The 16237-nt window shown below is 33.5% G+C and overlaps 2 protein-coding genes across 5 annotated transcripts in view; one reads left to right on the top strand and one right to left on the bottom strand.

Moving 5' to 3' along the window:
- Wdr24 (WD repeat domain 24) overlaps positions 1 to 16237 on the bottom strand; it is a 40105-nt gene that overhangs the window by 639 nt on the left and 23229 nt on the right. For all 3 annotated transcript variants that reach the window (XM_074112925.1, XM_074112924.1, XM_074112923.1), the window contains 11 exons: positions 15054 to 15170; positions 14753 to 14975; positions 14459 to 14672; positions 13588 to 13836; positions 12915 to 13072; positions 11485 to 11671; positions 11013 to 11409; positions 10500 to 10771; positions 9984 to 10139; positions 9740 to 9891; positions 1539 to 2841 (listed from right to left, as the gene is read on the bottom strand). In XM_074112925.1, the coding sequence (XP_073969026.1) occupies positions 9763 to 9891; positions 9984 to 10139; positions 10500 to 10771; positions 11013 to 11409; positions 11485 to 11671; positions 12915 to 13072; positions 13588 to 13836; positions 14459 to 14672; positions 14753 to 14802 (1812 nt within the window). In that variant the 5' untranslated portion in view covers positions 14803 to 14975; positions 15054 to 15170 and the 3' untranslated portion in view covers positions 1539 to 2841; positions 9740 to 9762. The remainder of the gene's footprint in view (positions 1 to 1538; positions 2842 to 9739; positions 9892 to 9983; positions 10140 to 10499; positions 10772 to 11012; positions 11410 to 11484; positions 11672 to 12914; positions 13073 to 13587; positions 13837 to 14458; positions 14673 to 14752; positions 14976 to 15053; positions 15171 to 16237) is intronic.
- On the top strand, positions 142 to 8983 carry LOC141446466 (peroxisomal N(1)-acetyl-spermine/spermidine oxidase-like). Of its 2 annotated transcripts, XM_074112939.1 has the most exons (9): positions 142 to 288; positions 1552 to 1607; positions 3724 to 3981; positions 4624 to 5011; positions 5626 to 5804; positions 6631 to 6932; positions 7256 to 7389; positions 7618 to 7801; positions 8635 to 8983. In XM_074112939.1, exons 3-9 carry the CDS (start codon positions 3821 to 3823, stop codon positions 8889 to 8891), a joined length of 1605 nt encoding a protein of 534 aa, XP_073969040.1. In that variant the 5' UTR covers positions 142 to 288; positions 1552 to 1607; positions 3724 to 3820; the 3' UTR covers positions 8892 to 8983. The 2 variants fall into 2 exon arrangements, with proteins under 2 accessions (XP_073969040.1, XP_073969039.1); XM_074112938.1 differs by lacking the exons at positions 142 to 288; positions 1552 to 1607 and adding an exon at positions 1761 to 1871.

Genomic DNA, 16237 nt, shown 5'->3' with positions numbered 1-16237 from the left:
ATTAATTCCTATTGATTTTATTCAAGTAATGACCCATAAAAAGAGTCTAGAGGGAGGTGTAATTCCAGTCTCTCCTTCGACAGCCCTTATTAGGAAAATGTTTCTATTGTCTAGAGCAGTGTTTCCCAACCTTTTTTGTGGCATGCCCCACCTTAACCTTTCTAAAATTTTTATGCCCCCCTATGTAACATACATAATTTTTAACATTAAAAAATTGATTTGTTCACTTAAGAAACATAAATGATAGGTTCTAGGAAGAAATCACTCTGAAATTGTTAACAAAACACAGTAAGTAAAATTTTAAATCTTACAATGAAAAACTGAAATTCAAATTCCAAATAATTTTAATACAGATTTTTCTATATTAATTTATTATTTTAATTTAGTGAGATCCTTGCGCTTGATGCTTGCTGCCCAGAGATTTTATATTAGGTTCCAATTTGGTTAGCTGCAGTCCCGCGGCAGACGGCACGCTCCGCGGTGAACCCCGGACGAAGTTTACTTGACGACGCCAATCACCCAGTTGATATTTTGGTCTCGTCAAACGAAATTATACCTAATAATTATTTACTGCAATTATTTAAGAATTTGCTTTTTTTGTTAAATTTGGCACCGATATCTAGCATTGCATTTAAATGGCCCGGAGCGAAAGGGTTAAAGTCGTGTCGAGTCCATTGTCGAATTGCCCCCCTTAACTATCAAATTGCCCCCCTGGGGGGCGTGGGCCCCACGTTGGGAAACACCGGTCTAGAGAATGTATAGATCCACACGCATTCAATGGGTGAACGAATATTAGGTGAAAACTGTTAAAACCATAAACATTATTGGATATAAATGCACGTACTGAGGTCATCTGAATACGAAAAAGTGGTATTTACAACTTGATTTGTAGGTGTGTCTGTGGATATCGTTATCTCGCAAACGTAACAATATGGTAGCTCACATTTTATTATCTCGGCTAGATCTTCAAGGGGAACACAACAATATTGACCAATCAGATACATTCTGAATCGATGTTGCAGTTTTTTGAGTTGATTTTCTAGGAAACAGCTGGTAAAGATTTCCTTTAAACTTGGTATAAAACTCATTATGTACATATAGATCTATAACTTTCATTGGACATATTTTCTCAAGGAAATCCTCGAAGAAAATTCTGAGAGCCAGGTGGTTGTACGCTTCCTTCTAAAGCGTGACATTACTGTGTAGTCATTGTTTTCCAGTAATAAAACAGCGTTTTAATTTGGCGATGAAATGAATTAACCGCAAAATTTTCCATAAGAAAGCCATGATTACTATTTTCTATGAATCCTGACGACACGAGCTTCGGTTTCTGGTAGGACAAGCATGGGCAGGAGAAATCATTAGGGCACATGAAAATGAGAAGTCTTCCCCATCAATTTTGAAATCACTATAACTCGGAAGAGGGATTACCAAATAAAAAATAAAAAAATTAGAGTAAACATCCAAAGTACAAATAACTTTAATTAATTCTGTCAACTGATTATTGACTTAATAACTAACATAGTTGATCCACATACTTTTGTAACTTAGCTGGCCAAGATCTCTAAGGGCGATGTCAATTCCTTCTTCGTACAGCACAGCACACAGTAAGTAGTACAATCAAAAAAGTGATAACAATTCCATTTTTAGGAGTTGATGCTTGATTCGCTAAATTCTTTAACACTTGAAAACTACAGGACCAATTATAAAATAATTTAAAAAATAAATGTATTTAATAAAATTATTATAACTATAGAAACGTTTTATTAACAAAGATTAAAGTTTACAAATTAAAAATCAGCCAAATAAAAAATGATTATGTACAAAATTTTAAATAAGACTTTCATATACAATAGATTTATTAATTTAAGGTATGTAAAAAAAAAATTTAAAAGAAATTATCTGATTAAGGGAATTTATCGGAATACACGAATTTTCTCATATATATTTTTTTAATAATCTAGTTCTAGCAGATTTGGCATTAAGCAGTTCAAAACTATAACAAGAGACCTTAGAGACTTTTTTTAATTAGCCACTATTTAGGCCTTATTATCACTTGTGGTTAATGGGTGTAACGGTACTGAGGACCGGTTTCAATGTTCTCCTCCCGCTCCGTTACGGATTGGTCTGTTCGATGTTTAAAAGCAAAATAAGCTTGATCACTCGAATCGTATCGCATTCCTATTTACTTTATTTTCTCAATTAACTCTGAAGTTAAGAGAACATTTTTTTAAAAAAAGATATCCTTCGGTGATCAGGTTTTCTGAATTTTGACCTAACTTTATAAACTACTGTTTCGACGTTTTAACCTTCCTCTGTTTTCAAATACATCTTAACATATTTCGACGCTTCCAAAATGACCTCGACTTCTCTTTCCCCTAAAGCACTTACACTTCCAAAACGTCTATCCAATTCAAGTGAAATTATCGCGACAGAAGTAACCGCTTTGAGACCTACAGAACTATAAAAGTTGTTGTAGCGCAGCTTGGTATCTTGAACCAAGATATGAATGATTGAATTTTTAGAAAAGTCCAGCATCAAAGAATTTTTTCCAGTGGAACTACATCTAACTCTTTCGGAGATTTATTTTAGAACGAAACTTTAAAATGAGAATAATCCAAAACGTAATAAAGCTCTAAAAGAATCTGACTGCATGGAGTATAAAGAGCATAGTAATTCTATATACCATGAAGTCTTCTCATCAGCGTTATCTTCTCGTGGAGTTTCCGGGCTTCTCAGCTCCCTCATGCACCAAACAGAGCAACTGATAAATATTCAATGAAGCTAACACTGCTGATCTATCTTTACTTGAAGAGAGGTGGTCTAGCTTGAATGGCGATCCTGCAAACATCCATATCGTAAATATTACTGGCACACTCACATTTGTAGTTTGTAGGCCCTAGTCAAACGTAGTATTATGCGACCCGTTTGGCCCGATGACTATACCTCCGAGGCATCAGACCCTCGAAGTGATTTGCCTATTGCAGGCTGTGAGGGGAGTGTTGAGAACTTCCGAAACCTTCTGTAGAAGAACGAAATACCCTCCCTAGGAAGGAAGAGTATTTTAGCATTAAGGAATAGTAATCCTTGATAACGGAGGATAACAGGCAACTGAACGGAGATGATTAAAAATCTGAACTAATATTACATTTGAGCAAAATTATTTGAAGTTAAGTTCATTTAATTATATAAGCACAAAGTCCTTTAAAACATAACAACATCCTTCCTGGATTCTCCTTTCTTAAGCGACTTTTCGAAATATCCAGATAAGACATTAGAAGAAATGTATTGACCTGTAATGAAGCTCCAATGTATTGAAGAGATGTATTGGCACCTGGTAGTGGTTACCTGTAACATCCGATTTCCACTACACTTTTTAGAACTAGATGAGTCGTCATCCTCTAGTGGTGCTTTAGATACCACTGCAGATACAAATTCATTCGGTACACACAGTATAATTAACAAAAAGAAATAAAAAAGCCACAGACAAAAGATTTTCAACGGACATTTTTTATTTAAAAAAAATCAGCGTGAATAGCACGAATCCGGTCAGGGATACGATAAACATACGGTTATGACGGATAAAATCAATGATAACTATAATCTACTAAAAACTTTAAGGCTATTAAAAATTAAACTTTTTGTTACACATATTTCTTTTAAAATATTCTACAATTTTGTATGGTAATTAATACCGCTAAAGAACTTACAACTTATTTATAGACGAATTGCAAATGTTGTATCTGGTAGAGCAACCGAGGCTGCTGTTAAAGCTACAGAACAGCAAAAACACAGATTTGTACCATGTTGCGAAATATTGATGACGAAAATTCCTAAATCCTTGGAACCAATTAAACTTAAACCAGAATGGCCAAAACCAAAGGTAGTTGTAGTCGGTGCAGGGATGGCTGGATTATCGGCCGCAGCAGAATTAGTCAATGGAGGTATCACTAATGTGATTGTATTGGAAGCTAAACAAAGGTAAAAAAAATAAAATAAATAAGTCTTTCAAATCTTAAAGAAAACTATATATTCTTTTAACGAAGGTAAATTGTTAACCAATATGTATAGACTTTCTCTTTTGAATTTTTCATTTATAAATATCTATAACGTTTCGTTGTCTGCAGATCCAACTTCAGCTCTGCAATTAACATATATTATTATTATTGAACATATTTCACTTAAAGCATTTTCTTTGATTCTGCGAACACTTGAAACATGTTTTTGTACATTACGCCCTAATATTTCAGCAATTTACTTTTCATTTTAGGCAACAATTTGTTCCATTCTTTTGTATTTTATATTTTTTATAAATTAAAACAAAATACCAATGCAATAGTCGATCTACCTTGTTAATTTATAAATATTTTTTGTAATCTTTGTTTACTTTTTAATTCCCTATATGTTGTAAAGCTTAAGTAGGACTAGATCCTCTAAGAACCTTTTCTCTCTTTTATGAATGCTACATAATATCGTTCATTCTGTTGTACTATACTTTGCTATATCACAAGTCAAATTCTCTAAACCAACCTTTCGATTGATTGATTGATTTATAATTTAATACTTTTTCAATAATTTCAAAATCAATGTACTCAGAAAAGAATATTTTCTTAATCTTTCCAGGCCAGGTGGACGTATTCATTCTTGTAAGCTTGGTGAAGTTATGGTAGAATTTGGTGCAGATCATATTGAAGGAGGTTGCGTAGCCAATCCGGTCTATAATCTCGCCTGTATGGGTCGAGTGATATTATGCTCACCAAATCGTTACAGCACTTATCCGGATCAATTCATGACTATTGATGGTCGCTCAATATTACCTGAATATGATTTTTATGGCATCCTAGACGAAATATTACAAGATGCTGCCGATTTTTTCACAACAAAAAAGAAAAATTTACAACCATTGAATCTTTATGATTTTATACATCACAAATTGTACAGTATTGCGAATACACTGCCAAAGGAGGAGAGAAGTGATTTCCATTTAATATCAAATGGACTTTTGAACCAGGTATTTAAATTTTTATAATTTCTAAGATTTATAATTTTTAAAGCCTTTTTGTTCATTTTAAAGTAAAAAATATAGTCTGAATCACACACACAATTTAATCTAACTGCATTTATTAAAATCAAAACTTTAAGTTTTCTTAAAAGTAAAATTAAAGGTCAAAATACAGAAATTATTTCTGTATACAGAAATGTCAGAAAGAACTAAGTTTTTTCATTATCTATCTTTTGAACCAGCGATTGATTGCTTAATCAGACCCTTTGACGTATCACATCATCGAAGAAGACACTCAAGGAGTCACGAACGATTTTAGTTAGAATCATATGCTTATTTTTGAAAATAATATAGTTATTCAACCAATTATAGAGGACTGGCGTTAAACAAAGCATTCCAATTCCTACCGTTTGTAATTCAAACAATCACAAGTCCTCAGTCAAAATAGCCATTGCTTCCTCAAATAAAATCTAAACCTCCACACCGACCTAAAATTCCCACTGTTCACCAGTAAATAAAATTCCGCTACCAAAAATCCCTCGATTACACATCTACCTATCCTAATCCGCTTAGAGGTGGAAAAAAAATTGTGTACGCTAGTTTTAGTAACATATTTTAAACAGGTGAGGGCAAGATGGGGTGATGACTTATCAGTAATATCCCTAGAACAGTATGGAAGTCAGATATTTGTGCCAGGAGGATTAATACGTATTCCAAGAGGAGCAAATACTTTACTAGACCCTTTATTAAAACAATTACCCAGTGACTGCGTAAAATATAACAAACCGGTTCAATGTATCAGGTAATTGAAACTTATTTGCTATTATTACCACTATTTACAAAAAAAAAAAAAAAAATCGATGGCGATGTTAAGCCAAAGTAAATACAAACGAATGGAGTGCAAAATACAAAAAAATTGGAATACCTTTATACCAAGATACCGCTGTTCCTGCATTTTTTCATTAATCAATGTCGAAATAAGAACTTAAGGCCACAGAAGGCTGAATAATACGACGATTCTTTTTCTGCCTTGGATTTCTCTTTAACTTTTAGTTGAATTCTGACAGAGGACTCTGACTTATGGAGACATCTTTACCTTTTGACCATATATAGGGTTGTTTGAAGGGGGATAAAATTAGTTGAAAGATCTTTGGCAGGTACAATTAACAGAGAAGCGTATTTATGTTAGGGACATTTTTCGGACAGCTGAATATCTTAGGCGGCTCCAGTCTTAGACTGGTCTTTTTCTTTGCTCCCATTATGGTTCTATTGGATTTGCTTTGAGACGCTACATATGTCCAACGGAGCTTTAATCGAGTAGCTTAGTTTTTCTCCAAGGACAAATTGCAAAGAAGAATAACAGCTCAATTTGCGGGAGGTATAAGCTAAAGAAAGGTTTAAGGCCCTTTTTTAAAGTGGACTGTCGTTAAGAATGTTTTTAATAGAATACTTTTCTCGTTCTCTGAAGAAAAGATTCTTTTAGAACAACATTAAGAGCCACGTGGTTTTCGCGTTATTCGAATTTTCTTCACTCGATCAACTTCATAAATCAAAAGAATATAATGTTTCTCATTATTATTCATAAAATCTACGAAAAACTAATAATATTATCCTGCATTTCATTCCAGATGGGGAACGAGATTAACGTCTGAACCCAGAGCTGTTGTAGTGTGTTGCGATGGTACGGAAGTGGATGCGGATTACGTCATATGTACAGTTTCATTAGGTGTACTTAAGGAACAGGCGGATGTACTTTTTTCACCAAATTTACCTAATTCCAAGAAAAATGCGATTAATAATTTAGGGTTTGGTTATGTAAACAAAATTTTCACTGAATATGCAAAACCATTTTGGGTGAAAACACAAGAACCAAAATTCAAAATAGCTTGGGCCACTGAACAATTAAAAGCCAGAGATAATTGGGTTAAAGGTTAGTTAAATAAATAATCTATAGTCTATGATACAATATATTCTCATAAAATTGATTTTTTTTTATTCCACTAACATATTGATTTAAGGTTTTCTTTGAAGTATGCACCAACTATATTTACTCATTTATCCCATCGCATTTACTTCGCAACCAAACCTTTTCTTTGGAATGATCTTTTAATGACTGTGGCGAATACTGTTAATGGCATTAAAAATCCAGGACCTAACTTTAATTTCGGGAACAAGAAGAATATAGTAGGGAGCTTCTTTAAGACTCAGGCTTTTATTCTTCTGTCATTTTTATTTTCTTCAACATGTTTTTAGGCATCAGTGTCATAGAAGAAGTGGAAGGAAGAGGAAACGTCCTAATGACCACAATTTCTGGTAAAGAAGCTAAGTGGACAGAAAATCTTAGTGATTCACAACTGGCAGAAGAGTTTACAATATTTCTGAGACAGGTAATTGTTAAGAAGTGATGGGTAATCGCCAAAGGGTGAGCGGGTAACTATGCCCCTTATACTTAAGAATACCTCTTAACTGTACAAAGAAACTAGAACAGAATATGATATATAAGCGAGGTACTTTAAAGTAATGTTTAAGGACGAAAAACCTTCTGAAAAGTTATTCTCTTGCGAATATATTTAAGAAATGTTTTATATTTTTAAACAAATTTTTTTTCAACAAAGATAACAGGTGACCCAACTATTCCATGTCCTACAAATATCAGCAGATCAAAATGGGCATCTGATGTACATTTCTACGGTTCAAGAAGTTTTATGAAAGTTGGCTCTTTGGTTGATCACACATGCAGTTTGGCTGTTCCATTACCTGGACAAGGTGTAGATGTTCCACCAGTATTATTGTTTGCAGGTAGATAATTTCGAAGTATATATAAACTGAAAAAAAAACTGCATGCCAAAAAAATTCGCGTCAGATAATTTCACAGATTAATTTGTTAATGTTCACCTTTGTTTATATCGCAATAAAAAAACACAACTTGTCACTAATAATAATGTTATTTCTTAGAATGATGACTTTTTTTGCCATCTCTGAAGCTTAAAGAATTACTATCATTGTTAGCCATCAAAATGGCCAACAGGAGTTAAGAAGACTAAACAACGATACAAGACGTTAAACTGTTCATAAGGACATTCTTAACAAATCCACTGTACCCTAATAGTAACTAAAAGATGATATCTCAAGATTTAACTCACTTCATGGCGACGGCGAATTCGCGATGATTACTTGCCCAAGGAGTTCCATTTACAGAGATTCATCATTTTTCATAAATTCAAAATAGAAAAATATAAGTGCCAGAAGAATTTTTCCAAACGACGCGCGATTTCTAAATGGAAGTCTTCAAAGTTAACTATTGCACCCTTTTATCGTAGTTAATTAGGATTAATCCTGTAATTTTTTCCTACAGAAGTTCGACTTTCGCATACATTTTTAGACAAAGAGAAATTATTTTATCGAACGAATCCTTCGTAAACATTCATTTGTTTGTGCTCCAACATGAACTTATTACTTAATTAGCATTTCTGCCCGATGGAAAAATTTTTACTTAAGTTAATGTGAAAATTTCAAATCTGTAACATCTATTCATCTGGCTAATGCATTTTTTTTTTTGGCACGTGGTTAATGTGGCTTCAATTTTTTTCTTATTTTTCAATTTTAATTAATCACCAATAATATGAATTTAGGAGAAGCAACCTGTCCTGGACACATAAGTACCTTGCACGGGGCACGATTAAGTGGTTTGCGAGAAGCACACAGAATTTTTGGTTTAACCATAGCATTTGAAGGCATTCCAAGATTTTCACAAAAACCTCCTCCAATTCCAATTTGTGATTCACCGGATTCATTTTCACATTTAGAAGAAAAAGAAACGCCAAGTACACCACCAGAACCTGACAAAAAATCGATAGAAGTTGCAGAAAAATTACAACCTACAAAATAATGTCCCTAATGATTTATTTAAAAAATAATTATTATAACAATAATAAAAATGAATTTTCCAGTTCCCTAAATGTATGTTAAATAAAATGTACAAAAAATTATGGGTTGATAATTTATTAGATCTAATAATATATATTTTTTTTCTTATGATTTAAGGCGCGTCAACATCTAAGGTTACTGGCGCCCGGAGCTTTTTCCAGTGCACTGCCGGCCTCCGGACAGTGTTCTCTCGTTACAGACAACACTGTCCATCGCCGGACAGTGAGCTGTAAGAAGCTCCTAGGAAGAGAAAATCTAAGGGACAGCTGCTGGATTCGAACCTGGGACCTCTGCGTGGGAGTCCAGTATGCTAACCTCATAGCTAATCTCTTCCCTATCTAATAATATTAAACCGTTTTATCTAAGGAAGAGAAAAATTAATGAAAAAACATTAAAATTAAATTATTTATTGAAAACAGGGAGGATAAGGAGGCTGACATTGCAGTGTTGTTTCAGTACACTTTAGCCACATTCGCAATTTGGAAGGTGCATTTGATTCAGTTGATCGAGAAAAGCATTAATTAATATATTTTCTTGCGTCATCAGGAAAAGTACACTTATGCATTTTATTGTTGTACGCCCGTAAGCTGTTTAACAGTAACGTTTTCATATTTTTGCAACAAAATAATGCAATGAACCAGTTGCCAGTTATTAAAATTACGGAATAAAAAAAAGCTCAAATAGACAATACTAAGAGAAAGTTGTCAGAGTAGGATTAGTAACTTATTTTTGTATTTTAATGAAATGTAAGAGTGTAGGGGCAAAAAACAAAGCTAAAAAGCTAAGATTTAAACTCCAAAATCAATTTACCTGTTAAAATTCCAAGATTACCGCTAGCTAAACTCACAAGGGTGACCACATCCTGTTGGACAGTAGGTATTGTTTGTAATCCAATCTTTCATATGATCAATATGTCCTCCGTGCATACATCCTTGGCACCATACATACAATCCATGAACTGTCTAAAAGTTGATTTTAAAATGTTAATAAATCTTAAAATAATCCAATGTTAAAATAATTAAATGAAAATAATAAACTTGGCAAGAGAAAATACCTGATGACAAACACTGCAAACAGTTTGTAGATCACATTTTGTACACAGCCAACCAGTTTGATTCAAAGGTTTATTACACTGTGAACATCCGGTATAAACTGTGGTTGATTGTTGGTTTAATTCGCTGATATTTGATATCCATGACAACTTTATAATCTGGGAAAAAGTTAAGATAAATGATTTTTTACAAATTTAAACAAAGTACGTTTGGGATATTTGTAATGCCACATTCATTTTCAACTATCAGGAAATTCATATTGAAGGATATTGGAGTGAAAATCTTGAAGGATTTCAAGTTTTCCATAATACAAAAAGTTCATAGATGAAAAAGTACTTTGGACTACCCTCTAATATGCTATTATCACCGAATATTAATTATTACACAGAAATCAATATTTTGTTTAAATTAGGAATTCGAAGGAAGAGAGAAGTTTTAATATGCTGCTAAATGAAACACACAAACTCATTTCTTTTCTTCAATAAGTAAAACCTGTAAAACATTACGTTTTTTCATACCTCAGTAGAATGCACCCACAGCCTGTGACGTGACAAGAGATCGAGATATGAGACTAGCCAAGCTTCCTGCTCAACTACATCTATATGCGAGAGGAGCTGTGTCCTCTTATCACCCAGCGATACTAACACACAGACTGCTGTCTGAACGTCTCCCATTTCAGCATGTTGTCTTAAGGCTGCAGCTAGAGTAGCACAGTGATCCCACCATGAAACACCTGCACTTCCGCAACCATATTTTGACACCATCAATCCCGAAAATTCCGGCTGACCTTCTGTAATAAATGGCAGTTATTATTAAAATTAAAACTTTTACTCAAAAACCTAAACAAATAAATGCATACCACATAAGTACCATCTAGGAAATAGGTGCTGTAGTTGTTACTGCCTAAGTAGTCAGCACGTTAACGCTGGTTATTTTTTAATTCAATAATTTGATTTTATGAACGTTATGTCACGGTACCGTTCTTTATTTAATATAATATTCAACAAGAAAATTTTATGAATACTATTTACCATCATTTGAATCAGGTGTATCTGTGATGGATGCCTGATCAGAAGGCGATGCTGTACCGCCTCCAGCTCTATTAGTAGTAGCCGCTTTTGGTGCAAACGCTTCGACAGGAAGTGTCCAATCTTGTGATACCAGACCATCCAATTTTGTAGGTTCACTTAACTGATTCGGTTGATCAATAAAAAAAAGATCTCCCAATACTTCGGTTTCAGTATCCAATTCAAGAGCAGGGCTGTCTCCTTGGACATTATCACCAACTTCTTTGCCAGATTCACCGCTAATTGTTTTCGCAGCAATATTTACCCGACGTTCATTAACCTCTTCAATTGGCGGTGTAGTACAGCCACCTTCATTTGGTACAGTGTACATAATTTGCACAGTTTTCCATACTAAACTCACCTAAAACAATCACGAATTAATCAGGCAAAGATCATAGAAACAAAAAATAATTACTATAATTCAACTTCAACTCACTGCAAGCCTCCCAAGACTTTGCGCTACAGAAGAATTACGCAGACATATATCTGCTAACGGTTTACCACTTAAAATGTATCTTTTAGCACACGTTATAAGCCAGTCAACTTCTTTGTTAGCTTGTCTTGTATACACAGTTAGCACGCTTTGAGCTTGTCTGAATTCTTCAGAGTTATTGGTAGCTCGCCTATGACAAAACAAATTTATATAAAGGGGAATTTAATTTTAACGATAAGACCACCAGGAGTTATACAAAATTTAAAGAAAATCGTTCGTCATTTTCAAAAAAAAATCCAAAAAAATTAAAAATGCCTTCCTTAAAGTGGTACTTCCACGTGAACGATATTGAACGGTAAGTCGTATTCCCAAATACCAATCAAAAAATGAAGTTTCAGCTCCCTGCGATTTTTTTTTGAGATATTTTATAAATATTGAGTGTGAGCATGAATCATTTGAAAAAAAAAAACATTTCTTTTGGACTTAGGGGGCCTAAAAACGGATATATCCCTTGAAAAATCGAAACCGAAAATTGCAATTCTTCTTCTTAACTTATAAAAATAATAATAAAATAAACTGGGATAGATATGAAAAAAGGTAAAAGTACTTATTTATCATAGAAGCGAGAGAAATTTTTACAGTGATATTTCAAAAATTAAGAACATAAATTCTAAACATAAAGTTAAATGCTACCAGTTCATGGTTCGCTAGTAAATTGAATTAACTTGAACTACAGCAATGAATAAATTAAGTAACAAATTAAACCCGCTAAGACATATCTAAATTAATGTTTTGACAAAATATTCTTCTATGTACTATTTTTTCCATAAGTGGCACAATAAGCAACGTTTGTTCAGTTGCTGTTGGTTAGTTGCTAATTTTTAAGTAAACAAATATTTATCTCTATTTTGAGAAATTAGTCGCAGCATCGTAACTTTATACCAGAATGTAAGTTTTTTTTTCAGGTGTGACTAAATTTTCTCTTTGTATTGGCCTCTTGAGCTAGCAAATCAGCCATTTACATTCTTCTTTCGAAGCTTCTTTAGTATATTAAATATTTACAGAGTTATCTTGTTGTTTTTATTTATTGTTACTGAATTCCATAATATATTAAACTTAAAATATCAATTTTTTGTACGATTAATGTTAAAATGGGAAAAATTAATTGAGTACACATATGTAGCAATAATGAACGAAACAGAGAATTGAATTTTTTTTAATCTTTAGTGATTAAAGTTTAATCTTCCCTAACTAATTGTAGTGTAAGATTGGGCCTATCATTTAGAGAATGGAGAAAAGTCGTTTACATCAGAGCTACTGTAAGAGATTAGCCATTTCTGCCGGAATATTGTGAAACAGAGAGAACACTCTATTTGGAGGCCTGAACATTTTAACAGAATAACTAATAGTAATAGTATAGTCAATAGGCAAACCTGAATATTCCAGGTATTTTACTAGGTTTTGAATGACTGATATTAACTCTGCAGGCGAATGCTACATTTCCCTGAGGGCTTATCGCCAATGCCTGGGGATTTGCATGTAATGCTGGATAAATAGCATCTTTAAAGACGTGTTGGTATAATGTACAATCCTGAAAAAAATAATAATAATAATTTCGGAATAAATAAGCTTATAATACTTTTTTCCGTTTAAGAACCATGTTTAGAAATGTTCACAAGCAGATACACAAAAATACAATGACTATCCATGAACCAGAATGGGCATAATTCAAACTAATTCTAATGAAATATGAGGAATTGAAGTTGATTAATGAAAGATGAAAGTGATTTTTAGATGTCTTAACTTGGGTAATACGTGGTGTCAGGAAAGAATTCGTTTGCGAGAAAGCGGGTTCAGATAGTTCAAAATCAGTAAATAAGTAGAATCAGAAGATAATTAATATGAAGAAAACTACGTTTAAATTGTTCTAAACTGATTATAAGTGATAAGAGAAAATGATTGGCAGTTAAAAGAATACGAATTTATTTGTTATTATTCGAATAATGCATATGTATGTTTTTGATACAAATATAATTGTATTGCCTAGCATATAAAGTTCAATATTATGATATAGTTTTTTGTTTTGTATATTAATACACTCCTTACCCGACTAGTCGTAAGACAAAGGTTAGGATCACTTCGCCATGTTATTCCAGTAGCTACATCTTTATGTGGTGTGAAAACGGCGTAAGGTATGTAGGGTCGTCGAACATCCCAAACGTTTACAGAACAATCCACGACTAAAGCTACGGAAGCAATATGATACTTGTGTTGTGGGCGCCATTTCACTCGACCTACAGAAGCTATAGTATTTATTGTGTACTCTAACGACGGTCGGCCAGATATATCCCAAACCTAAAAGAGAATTCATAAATATTCAATAAATCATTTATTTTTTACACCTAAGGGGCATAATAATAGAAATAGAAATCCCTGAATTGTTGTTTGAGATTTCAGTTTATAAACAAACTTTTAATTTCTTGGTCTTTACAATGTAACTCTTTCTATCTTGGAATGCAATGTCTCATGCACGCAATATATCAGCTTGTTGGGTAAACTTGGAACAATTCCCAACAAGAACAGCGCTTGTGCACACTTTTCGGATGTTAAGATGATAATCATAGAAAAGGATTTCCATCCAGGTGGTTTCACATTTATTTTCATAGGTTTTGAGCCTCTACGGCTTACTGATAAGTGGCCGTCGTGTTAGGTGGCATAATGTTACATTGATTTTGTCAATTGATACACTTTCTCGTTGACTGGAAAATCGTTGTGACTTGCGATCCATTGATACATAATCTTCAATTGATACATAATTCATAATCTATCATATGTATCTATAATTCCTTTTTCTTTTAGGGTAAGTACTTTGTTCATAGTCCGCCGGTGTTCAGGGAGGTCAAGGCATTTATTGCCGCTTGCAAGTCTATGAAGAATAGAAGCTTGAATAAGGCGATGTATAAATTTCAAACCTTACCTTGATCATTTTATCACGTGAAGCCGTCGCTAACCATGAATTTTCCGGATGCCAATCGCAGGCAAATATAGGGCCGCTATGAGCGGTAAATTGAAGTACAGGTTTATCTGGTCTTCTAACGTCCCATGTTTGTACATTTCCATTTTCAGACACCGAAGCAAAACTTATGTGTGAATGTGGTGAAAACTGTACGTCACGAACACTTTCTGTATTGCTAATCAAGTATAATATCAGAAAACACAAAAAACATTAAATACTGAAACAGAAGCAAAGCTGGCGAAGACTATATAATACCTGTAAAATGTGTTTGTTGCAATTTTAGCTCTTAAGTCAAATGTTTTCATAGTACCATCCTGAGAGCCTGATATCAGCCAAGTAGGTTCTACACGATTAAAACAAACTTTATTTACTGTACGTTTATGATCCACAAATACGTGTTCTTGTTTTGAACGCGAAGGCCTATTCAAGTTCCAAACAACGACAGCACCATTTGTGGCAGCAGTGGCAAGAATATGATCTGTTAATGAGAAAAAATAGCTTTTATATAATTTATTTTAACATATTTTAAATAGTTTTAATTAGAAATAAATCAAACCATCAACAGTGTTCCATGCCACATCATTACAGGAGAAATTCAAATTCAAATTTTTTCCAACTCTTAAGTTACAACTTTCCACGAATTCGTCTTCTTCAATAGTAAAAATTTTAAAAACTGGAATAATAAAATCAATGTCAAATTACAAAATACATAGAAGCGAACCATCTGTGGTCCAACTGTTTATTTTCAAGAGTTACTCAAATTCCAGAGAAGATTAGATTTTCAAAGCTGTAAAATTTAAGAGTAGTTTTATTAACTGTTTTTTAAACGGTATTTCCGCCAAATTAAAAAATCTCAGAATTCTTTGTAACTGGGTGATTGCCCGTTTTGTAAATAAATAAATAAATAAATCTGGTAGGGTTCTTCAATAGCTAGACAACTTTCTCTGGATTCCAAATCTCCCTTGAATATAATGCTATCGCAGTCTGTTCCTGTCTGGAGGTGTATTGGAGAGTACTCCCTTTCCTCACAAAATCACGTTCTAGGGCCAGCTTTTCCAGGTCCCCTCTAAGTTGACAATGTCCCATAAAGAAAATATAAGCATGGGAAACCAATTGTCACTCAGGGCAAAGCGCATTTCTGACCTTCCCGTTTATAGCTACCCAGAAAAATTTGCTGTATCGTCTGTAGTTGAAAGAAAAACAAAAACCAATACTCTTATTTCTCCAAAATTAATCTGAGGACATCCCATACTAACGCCATACGGACCATGTACTTATAGTCGCTTTCTCATCTGTGAACAATATTTAAGCCTGTTATTGAAGTTGGTGCAACTTACTCAAAATTCTAGCACATCACCTCATTCACTCATTTACTCAAGGGCCCTTATAACATTTGTTTACCAGGGAATTAAAGCACGTATCGTAGGTGGTAATAAAATTAAACTGGTTTATTACAAATTTTCAGGTCTCAGGGGTGTAACTTTGAACGCAAAAATAATATATAAGCTACAGAAGAAAACTGCAAGAATTGTATTCAAGAAAAGTACAAGGGAAGACTGTAGGCAATACTAATAGAAAATAAGATGATGAGTCATATTTCTCTGTTCACTTAAAAAGACTTTTATAGGAAAAAAAAAAACCTAATGCATACATTCCAACTACAGATTCGTCAAATGTGACAAAGCCCCAATTATTTTGTATTCAAAGTTTTTATATTTTACCTAAAGGATACTATAAAAG

Source organism: Rhodnius prolixus, unplaced genomic scaffold (assembly GCF_049639745.1).
Source record: "Rhodnius prolixus isolate KJV_2025 unplaced genomic scaffold, Rpr scaffold_7, whole genome shotgun sequence".
NCBI classification, from domain to species: Eukaryota; Metazoa; Arthropoda; class Insecta; order Hemiptera; family Reduviidae; genus Rhodnius; species Rhodnius prolixus.
Note: the sequence above shows the minus strand (reverse complement) of the source record. Positions and strands in the feature narration are given on the sequence as shown.

Excerpts from the sequence above, each read along its gene's own strand:
- LOC141446466 (XM_074112938.1), top strand. The coding sequence starts at position 1,813 with ATGATTATGTACAAAATTTTAAATAAGACTTTCATATACAATAGATTT. Across the intron at positions 1,872-3,723 it reads AATAGATTTATTAATTTAAG|ACGAATTGCAAATGTTGTAT; the intron begins GTATGTAAAAAA and ends ACTTATTTATAG. Across the intron at positions 6,933-7,255 it reads CAGAGATAATTGGGTTAAAG|GCATCAGTGTCATAGAAGAA; the intron begins GTTAGTTAAATA and ends ACATGTTTTTAG.